This window comes from Lepisosteus platostomus, chromosome 23 (genome assembly GCF_059453375.1).
Source record: "Lepisosteus platostomus isolate fLepPlt1 chromosome 23, fLepPlt1.hap1, whole genome shotgun sequence".
NCBI classification, from domain to species: Eukaryota; Metazoa; Chordata; class Actinopteri; order Semionotiformes; family Lepisosteidae; genus Lepisosteus; species Lepisosteus platostomus.
In genome coordinates, this window is record NC_142633.1 from 18013634 (window position 1) to 18023570 (window position 9937).

The 9937-nt window shown below is 53.9% G+C and overlaps 1 protein-coding gene and 1 long non-coding RNA gene across 2 annotated transcripts; one reads left to right on the forward strand and one right to left on the reverse strand.

Annotated features, from left to right (window-relative positions):
* Positions 1 to 121: 121 nt before the first annotated feature.
* Positions 122 to 2827, forward strand: LOC148642280 (uncharacterized). Its single transcript, XR_015929595.1, has 2 exons — positions 122 to 1025; positions 1959 to 2827. It is a non-coding gene; the product is annotated as an uncharacterized LOC148642280 (long non-coding RNA).
* Positions 2828 to 3105: 278 nt separating this feature from the next.
* Positions 3106 to 7302, reverse strand: hspb7 (heat shock protein family B (small) member 7). The gene is made up of 3 exons (XM_088617168.1): positions 6916 to 7302; positions 4695 to 4828; positions 3106 to 4046 (listed from the first exon to the last, which is right to left on the reverse strand). The coding sequence occupies exons 1-3, from the start codon at positions 7094 to 7096 to the stop codon at positions 3861 to 3863; spliced, it is 501 nt and encodes a 166-aa protein (XP_088473294.1). The 5' UTR covers positions 7097 to 7302; the 3' UTR covers positions 3106 to 3860.
* Between the last annotated feature and the right edge of the window lie 2635 nt (positions 7303 to 9937).

Below are 9937 nucleotides of genomic sequence, written 5' to 3' on the forward strand. Positions count from 1 at the left end.
AACTGGGCAGCAAACAGAAGTTTTGGAGGATGACATGGTGTGATTCTAAATTAATGGGGCAAAATGTCCTGAACGTTGTGTCCCCTCATTTTAAGGTTCAGCCTTGTGTAAAAGGAGCCAGGAAGGGCTCGGTGGAGGCGGGCTGGAGCTCGGGGGGGGCTGCCAGCACAGCGCTGGGAACAGCTGCTCCGGCCCTGGCCGCTGACCGACAGCTTGTTGACGTGGAGATCACTGCAGGGCTGCTGTTGCGAGCGGGAAGTTTTGTGGCCGCGGGTGTCTGTGAGGAACCTTGCCCTCCACTGCCTCAAACCTTGTCAACCCAGTATAAACCCGCTGGTTTCTGACGAGGGCTGAGGTCTTCTCCTTTTCACACCAGCCACCAGCCTGCAGTAGTACAGCCGGAAACACCTCGCACCTCAGAGCCACAGAAGAGTCACCAACTCACGTCACCTGACTGTGTTGCACCAGAACCTGGGTGTGAACCACAGAAATGGCCCTGCTGGGCCTTAAAGATCGACTCTGTGTCTCTCCAGTCCTCTGTGTAGGGAAGCTCCGCTTCTCTCACAGCAGGACTCCTCATCTCAGCGATGGGGACAGAGCCGCAGCCCTGCGGGTTCGGGACAGAGGCTTGGGGAGAGCAGTGAGGGCCCCCAGCCGTCTCCCTGGGGCTGCTGGGAGAAAAGGAGCCTTCTGGTGAAATAGAGAGATTTGAAACTCTTTTTCTCCCCTCTCCTCCCCCTTGCTCTGAAAAACATCTGCAGACAGTTTCCAAACACTGTGCAAACACCCAGCCAGACGAGCGCTGACAAGCTAGGCGGTGTGCAGGCAGGCCGCCTGCCGCGGTGTGTTGTGTAAGACCGGGGCGGTCCCCGCCGGTGTGGGACGGGAGGGGACGAGCCCTGTTTAAGGCAGAGGAAGGTGCGCAGTGCCTCAGTCCTGGCCAGAGAGGCAGCGCTGCAGCGATCCCATGACAGCCCAGAGAGACAGCATGTCCGCAGTGCAGGAGCACAGCTGCCAGCTCCCAGGTACTGTGGCATCTTCCCATGGCGAACTGTGGTGTTTGCAGGGCTCTTTCACAGTTTAACTCCCCTTCACTTCTACTGCAGCGACTGTAGTCAGTACAGATAACGCAGCTGAAGACTCAGTAGCCCTGTGAGACATCTAACGTGCAAACAAGTCGAAGGATTCAGTAAACTTGAATTTTACTTCCTTTTATTTAAATGTTATTCAAATTAGTCTCTAAAAGGTTCTCCTCGTACAGAATGTGATTTGTTTACGGCTTCATCCTGCAGAGAAAAGAGTCCTGTTGATAGCAGAAGGCTTGTGGTGGTGGTGGAGGGGATCCCCATTACCTGTAAAGCGCTTTGAGTGGACTGTCCAGAAAAGCGCTATATAAGTGTAAGCAATTATTATTAATATTATTATTGTAAAATCTATCCAGCAGGTTTGGAAAAGAGGAATATGTTTTTCACTGAAATATTGGTTTTGGAATTACTACATCTTATTCAGTACTTGAGGAAGTAGTTCAAAGTCTTCCCTGGGGCAATACACTTATGAAACCTGTTTTGTTAGTGTCTGTTTTTCAAACAAGGCATGTGATGAGAGGCATTGAAATACTTTCACTTTGAAGGGTTGGGAGACAGACTCCCAGTGCACAGCGCTCTGATCCACTCCAGGGTTTACAGTGCTGCCAGTCAGACTCCCAGTGCACAGTGGTCTGATCCACTCCAGGTTTTACTGCTCTTGACTGACAGAAGTCAGTACCAGAGGCTGGAGGCTTGATCACATGTGCAATTAAAATAATAGTAAATATACTGTGTGCTGCCTGCTGAACATGCAGCCTGTAAAACCTGGAGTGGATCAGGGAGTTTCTTCACTATAATGGGCTACAGTGCGTTTCGTTGAATGGAAGATCATCACGATGTGTATTTCTTCCCTTCCTGTTTGTAATCTTCCAGACCAGCCAAGGTCGCAGTCTTTGGGCCCGAGGAGGCGAGTGCTCCTGAATCCTGGTGTGCACCCAGTGTTCCTGGTGGGCTACCCAGGTGCCAGCCCAATCTTGCTGGCCAACGACTCCACCCCACGCTCGCCTGCGCTCTCGGAGCGAAGGCGGTTGCCCAGGGGTCCTCCGCCATCCCCGACCTACCTAGTGATGGACGGCACCACCAGGCGCCTCCCCGCTGGCTGCAGCACTCGTCCGTCACAGCACCGGCCAGCAGAACCGGCCATTCCCACACCCCGGGCCGCTGGGGCAACCAATAGGAAGGTGGTGGCTGGGGTCAGGGCCTGCCTTCTGGGCGGGAGGAAGGTGGTGGAGAATCTTCTGAGACTCTTTCAGGGTTGGATGGGCTGACTGGGAGTGGGGGAGATGGAGGTGGATTTGGGAAGAGAGGAGATGATTCTGTGTGATTTAGGCAAACAGCCTGTACTCTCTGTTCCAGTTTCCTTTGATCAATAGAGCTGAGCTTTGTCTTTGCCTGGAAGATCACTACAGGAGCTGATGTTTTTTTAGAAAATCACTTGTTTTGCTGATATAGAATCTCTGACACAAGACATCGCTGACCACAGGGGTCACTCAGCTGACCTCAGGTGCTGAATGCATTTTTCTGGCAGTGGGATGTGACTTTCTGTCGAGATAACTCTGAGTGGTGATCACTGCAGTGATGGGACTCTTCAAACGGGTGCTGTGAGCTTCCTTGCACTTTTGTATGGCACTTTTTAAACTTCAGAAATGTCTGTTTCTGTCCTTACAGATCTCTGTGTTCACTGACAAATGATTTGTATTTTTGTTTCCTACTCTTTTATTAAAAAAAATATTCAAAACCAAGCCGAAGACTGAGTGCGAACACACTGTGCTGCGGGACTGAGCCGAGCTGGGATCTGTAAGTACAGGCCAGTGCACCGGCGTCCCTGCAGGCTGACAGCACTGGGAGAGCCTGGAGGGAGCAGACAGGAGCGAGCAGAGAGCACGAGCAGCTGTAATCTGCATGGTTACAACAGATCTTCCTTGAGTCTAGTGTTACTGGAGATGGACAATCAGTGAAACCCTTCATCACCCACCAAACAATCCCATCAATGAAATCAATAAGTACTCTTAGACCTTACTGGCTCACAAAACTATTTATTTCCTAAGTAAAAAAGAGCAAAGTCATTTCAACGTGATTATCATGGGCGCTCTGTAGGGCTGGACAGAGCTGGTTGCCTGGTCAGCTCAGCGTTCAGAAGGAAATGGGCACCAGTCCTGAAACCCCCCCACACAGGGGCTGAGTGCACTGAGTCAACGGGGGTTTCAACAAGAGTCAGGGTTTAATTAAACAATTAACAGTAATTATCCAATTAAAAGCTCAGGGTGGGAGCTGTGGCCCTGTGTTGTCCTGCCAGGAGGTCAGGGGAGCTGTCTGGGGGAGGAAGAGACAGCAACGACACTTCACCACAGAGAAACACACACTTCTCACAGCAAGACATCAGATACGGGTATTCACACAGCACAATTTAAAACTGAGAACGCAATCAAATGTAGTTTTAGGTTTTTCTGTACCTACTAATCTTCTGGCATGTGGTATTTTTATATTTTCTTGCTTGGGCTCTCTAGAGAGAGACAGAGCCACATCAGCCCTTAACTGACAGCGCTGGCTGTTGTGGAAGCACCCAGTGTGTACAGTAACAGTATTAGACACAGCAGTATAAATAGAGGTTATTTACAAAGCAAGGGGGCTGGTTCTCGCAGGTCTGGACAGGGTGCATGTTGGTGTTTATCTATCTTGTCAGTGTGTGTGTGTGTGTGTGTGTGTGTGTGTGTGTGTGTGTGTGTGTGTGTGTGTGTGTATCTGTCTCAGGCCTGCTCGGGGGGTGGCTGACGCTCAGATCTTGATCTCTGTGCGGAAGGTGGGAGGGGCGTGGTCGCTGTGCTTGGCTGGGTGTCTTCTCGCTTTGACAGTCAGCGCTCCGCTCTCCCCCAGGGCAGAGGTGACCGAGGTGGGGTCCACGTCCTCGGGCAGCTGGCACTTGTGGGTGAAGGTGTTCATCACTGTGCCGTCTGCAGCCAGCTGGTGAGGTCAGGGAGCAGAGAGTCAGCAAGGACAAAGCACCAGTAACGACACCCATCCCACTGCCTGCTTTGGCTCTCTACACTCAGATCAGGAAACAAATTAAAATGTTTTTTTTTTTAAAGAAAACAACAAGCAACCGTATACTGAACATGGGCACAGGGGATATAAACGAACTGTTCCTTTTCTTCAGTTAAACTGTACGGAGGCAGCGCAGCGAGGCGGGAGGCCATGTCGCCCTCTGCTGGCGGCCGGTGGAAGTGCGCCTAGGAGGAGCACTGACTGAGCCGCTTGCTGGCTCCGGCGAGATCTGGCAGAGGGCTGATTTACTGGCGACCCTGCCCTCTGATCCTGTAATCACTAGTCAATGTTGAAAGTTTGTTTTTAACATAATACATTATATTTGTGTGTTTAAATGAAACACAGGGACTTGTTACTTGTTACTTTTTTCAAAGCTTTTTTCCTTCATCACAGACTTCTGCTAAAATCTGCTTACTTCTCATTACTGTTATTCATCTTTACTTCAACGTTGCTGAATCTCACTTGATCTGCAAAGGGAAATGTTACTCTCTGGAGCAGAGAGCTGTGACAGTGCCTGGATGTGACACAGGTGGTGCAGACTGCGCCTGAGCTGAGCCCCGGCCTCACCTTTTCCGCCCGGACCTCGATCTGGTTGTTGGATGTGGTGACGATGACGTCCTCTGGGGAGAAGTCGCTGACGTCCACTGTGAACTGGTAGGTGTCCCCCAGGGTCCTGATGGTCCCTGCATTGCCAGAGCGGCCTGGGGCGGCAGCAGGAGGGGACGGAGAAAGACAGAGGTTGAGAAGGAGGCAGGAGGACAAATCCAAGCAATTCAATCATCCTTAAACCCGAGTGTGAGACTCAGGGATAAAAGAGCAGGTGCAGCTGCCGGCTGGGAACGGGAGACTGAAGCCCCTCTCGCTCCAGCCCCAGTGCGCAGAGACTGCGGAATCACAGCTCTCTTCCAGGAAGCAGCAAGGACAGAGGACCGTTCGCAGGAAGGAGCTCTGAGCTCTAAAACTGGGGTCCTGCCAGTCCTGAAGCTGCTTTTCCATTATTTCAGTGCCCCTAGAAACTGCCCAGGGGGCAGCCAGATGGACTTTCCCTTGACCGGGCCACAGCGGGCCTGGCTGTGCTCTTATACGGTGAAGAGCAGCGCGGTGTCTCAGGGCCTGGAGCCCAGCCAGCGCTGCTCCCTTCATCAGCACCTGCTGGAGACTCTGCTGGACTCTGTCTCCTGTCCCTACAGTGTCCTCCCACTCTGCGCCCCTGGACTCTGTCTCCTCGTCCCCACAGTGTCCTCCCACTCTGCGCCCCTGGACACTGTCTCCTCATCCCCAGAGTGTCCTCCCACTCTGCACCCCTGGACACTGTCTCCTCGTCCCCAGAGTGTCCTCCCACTCTGCGCCCCTGGACTCTGTCTCCTCGTCCCCACAGTGTCCTCCCACTCTGCGCCCCTGAACAGTGTCTCCTCGTCCCCACAGTGTCCTCCCACACAGCGCCCCTGGACTCTGTCTCCTCGTCCCCACAGTGTCCTCTTACTCTTCGCTCCTGGACACTGTCTCCTTGTCCCCAGAGTGTCCTCTCACTCTGTGTCCCCTGACCAACACCCCAGACACTCTGGTGACCTGAACCAGTGCTCCCATCACAAACAGGTCTGTTCCCAGAATCCCAACTCCAAGCTCCCGACACAAAACTAGCTGCAGGAAGTCTCAGACACCCTTCAGGACAGTCAGACACCCAGGTTGTTGCGAGAAGGACGTCGGCCCAACATGAAGAAGGCCAGCGTGACGGTACATTGTGGAGCAGAGTGTTGTAATCAGGGCAAACTGCAAGAAACACTCTACCTGCAGCTCAGACTGAAACCAGGAGGCACTTCTTTAAGCAAGACTCCTGTCTCCCCAGACTGGGGCTCTTCAGGCACCTGTCTCCCCAGACTGGGGCTCTTCAGACTCCTGTCTCCCCAGACTGGGGCTCTTCAGACTGCTGTCTCCCCAGACTGGGGCTCTTCAGGCTCCTGTCTCCCCAGACTGGGGCTCTTCAGACTGCTGTCTCCCCAGACTCGGGCTCTTCAGACTGCTGTCTCCCCAGACTGGGGCTCTTCAGACTCCTGTCTCCCCAGACTGGGGCTCTTCAGACTGCGGTGTCCCCAGACTGGGGCTCTTCAGACTGCTGTGTCCCCAGACTGGGGCTCTTCAGACTGCTGTGTCCCCAGACTGGGGCTCTTCAGACTCCTGTCTCCCCAGACTGGGGCTCTTCAGACTCCTGTCTCCCCAGACTGGGGCTCTTCAGGTTCCTGTCTCCCCAGACTGGGGCTCTTCAGACTCCTGTCTCCCCAGACTGGGGCTCTTCAGACTGCTGTGTCCCCAGACTGGGGCTCTTCAGGCTCCTGTCTCCCCAGACTGGGGCTCTTCAGGCTCCTGTCTCCCCAGACTGGGGCTCTTCAGACTGCTGTGTCCCCAGACTGGGGCTCTTCAGACTGCGGTGTCCCCAGACTGGGGCTCTTCAGACTCCTGTCTCCCCAGACTGGGGCTCTTCAGACTGCTGTGTCCCCAGACTGGGGCTCTTCAGACTCCTGTCTCCCCAGACTGGGGCTCTTCAGACTGCTGTGTCCCCAGACTGGGGCTCTTCAGACTCCTGTGTCTCTGATAACTAAGCCAGCAGGGCAGGACGGAAACCCTGCCTGAGCCCCATGTGCACAGGCACAGCAGCGACGGAGACAGAGGGGCAGAGGGAAACCGGGCCAAAGGAGGGGAAGTCATACAAGGTCAAACTCTCAACGAGGTCCCCCGCCCGGAGCTCAGCTCCTGCCCTTTCCATTCACCTGTCCTCGGCCGCGCCCCTTACCTGTGAATGCCAAGGGCTCTCCCTGTGGCCGCAAGAAGGATCCAAAGTCCTCTCCGAAGATCCCCCGCGTCTTCTCCATGTAGGGGTCTCCACAGGCCGAGGAGGAAGAAGAGGAGGAGGAAGATGAGGTCTGATGGAAACTGCGCTCCGATCGAAAGGCTGACGAGTTTTTCAGGCTCATTGACGGGCCAGAGGGTCTGTACACACACCAGAGGAGAGCAGACAGTCCTACAGGGGCGCAGAAATACACTCCTCTCTCGATCCCTGTGCCGCGCTCTTCCAAAACGCTTCCCTGCTGCTGTCTACCGGACAGTGCTCTCTTCAGGAATGCAGCCTGCCTGGCTTTTATACAGCAGTGCGAGTTACAGCCTTTGTGTGTGTGTGTGTGTTTTGGAGGGGCCTTGCTCTGCTATATTTATCTGCGCGTCTGGGCTGGGGGCTGGTGGAAAGTTTGGGTGGTGCTGGGGAGGGTTTGGCCTCAGACTCCTCTAACAAAGCGCGCGGCTGGCGAGGGAGTGAGATCACGGCCTGCATTCCAGCAGCGCTCAAAGAGACCCAGAAATAGCTGCCTGCCCGTGCCTCCCTCCCTGCGGCCCGGCCGAGTCTCCACACCCTTCTCCCCGCTGTCGGGGCTCCGCACCCCCGCCGCCGCGCTGCCCCTCCTGGAGACGAAACAGCAAGGGAGGATGAAGCGTGTGTGAGGCTGGGAGAGCAGGACCCAGAGGACGGTAATGAACTGGGATTACTATGCCATTGACTGATTGAGTGAGCCTGGTTCCTTCTGTCGGCGGAGTTGCTCCTCTCATTCCTGCGATGACTAGAACTCTCCTGCTCTGAATCCACAGGGCAACTGACAATGTGGAAACGCGCTGCTTCATGGCGGAGTGGAGAGTGTTAAACAGAGAACATCCTAAAAATGTAAAATAACGAACCCAAACAGCACAGGGATACAGCCTGTGGGCTGCTGAACTCAAGGCCCAGTGCAATGCAAGGCACTCAGTGACAAACAGTTTGGTTGCCTGTGTAACTGGCAGGCTGTTAATCCAAGCTGATGTACCCTGGCCTGGGTCCTGTGACCCTGAGCACCTCTGTCCCCGTCAGAGTGACACACTGTTCCTCCGCTCTGGGCTTATCAGCCTGCTAAATACGGCACACTGCTGTGGAGTGAGTCACCAGCAGAGCACTCCACAGCGCGTGAGTGTGAGAGCAGATCTGCGCAGCAGAGGGAGTGTGTGAGTGTGTGTGAGAGCAGATCAGTGCATCAGAGTGTGTGTGTGAGAGCAGATCTGTGCAGCAGAGAGAGTGTGTGAGTGTGTGTGAGAGCAGATCTGCACAGGAGAGAGAGTGGGTGAGTGTGTGTGAGAGCAGATCTGCGCAGCAGAGTGTGTGAGTGTGTGTGTGAGAGCAGATCTGAGCAGCAGAGTGTGTGAGTGTGTGTGAGAGCAGATCTGCGCAGCAGAGAGAATGTGTGAGTGTGTGTGAGAGCAGATCTGCGCAGCAGAGTGTGTGTGTGAGAGCAGATCAGCGCATCAGTGTGTGAGAGCATATCTGTGCATCAGAGAGAGTGTGTGTGAGAGCAGATCTGCGCAGCAGAGAGAGTGTGTGAGTATGTATTTAAGAGCAGATCTGCGCATCAGTGTGTGTGTGTGAGAGAGAGCAGATCTGCGCATCAGAGAGAGTGTGTCAGTGTGTGTGAGAGCAGATCTGGGCATCTGTGAGAGCGTGTGAGTGTGTGTGTGAGAGCAGATCTGCGTGTCAGAGTGTGTGAACGAGAGTGTGTGTGTGGATGAGAGAGAGTGTGTGAATGAATGAGAGAGTATATGTGTGTGTGAGTGTATGAGAGAGAGAGTGTGTGTGATTCAATGAGAGAGAGAGTGTGAGTGCGTCAGTGAGTCTATTCTGGAGCAGTGAGCGAGGAGCGTGTGAGTGTGAGTGTGCATCTCTAATCCGGAGTGCTGAGTGAGGGAGTGAAGGTTAATCAGACAGCCAGCCCTAATAATAACAGCACTGAGAGACTCTGAAGGTCACCAGAGTCCTCAGGCGCTGGAGACACAGGGCACTGCAGAGCCTGGCGCAGGGCCACACTCAGATGCTGATTGAAACTATACAGATAGACTTCCAGTTCATAAAGAATAGAGCATTTAGCCTTTGGACCAGCATGATCTGGTCTGAACAGGATTGAATACTCATCATTCAGCACTTTGTCCCCAGACACACAGGTTCGAATCTGGCACTACACAGGGAGAGAGTGACTGAGCTCGGGCCAGCAGAGGAAAACATGCTGGATTGTTGACCCTAAACAACAAGTATCCCACAGGCTGATCCTGGAGGCGACAAAAATCTCGGAAAGCCTCCTGCAAAGAAGACAGCTGTCCCCCTGTCAGCAGCCTGCCTGGGCACTGGCTGCGTCCCAGGGGTCCAGAGGAACGCGGCCCGTGCAGCCAGCAGGCTGGGCCTGAGCAGAACCCTCCCCAGGGTGAGGAGCCCGGCTCTGCCTGCCAGTGTGTCACCAACCACACTTGGCCCATCACAGACAGGCCAAAGTGCCCACCCCTTCCACCAGCACCCTGTGAGATGCTTGGCCATCTTAGAATATCATTGGTCAGACAGGGTGTCAGTCAAATCTTGGCGTATGTTGACTGGATAGTTCACCAATAAACAGAGCTTCTCTAAAGAGCGTGGGACCCTGCTGTTGCTGCTGTACATTGTTCAAGGCCCTGATTGGTTGAACCAGATGCCAGTTAAAACAGATCCATCATATAATTGGTAGAAGCTCTGTATGTATATAAATATAGGAGGGGACTTTTCTCCTTTCATGAACACAGTCACGTAATGGTAATAACTGCTTTCTCTATCAATAAACCATTGTCAGAAACAGGTTCAAGCACAAATCATGACGCCCGTTTTATCAGGATGGTCCGACTGTGGGTCAGTCTCCTGAGCCCAGCCGGGGGTTCAGCACTGGTGAGCAGAAGAGCACGGCCAGGGTCAGAGTCAGCTCGAGCACCTGGGCTGTCACGCC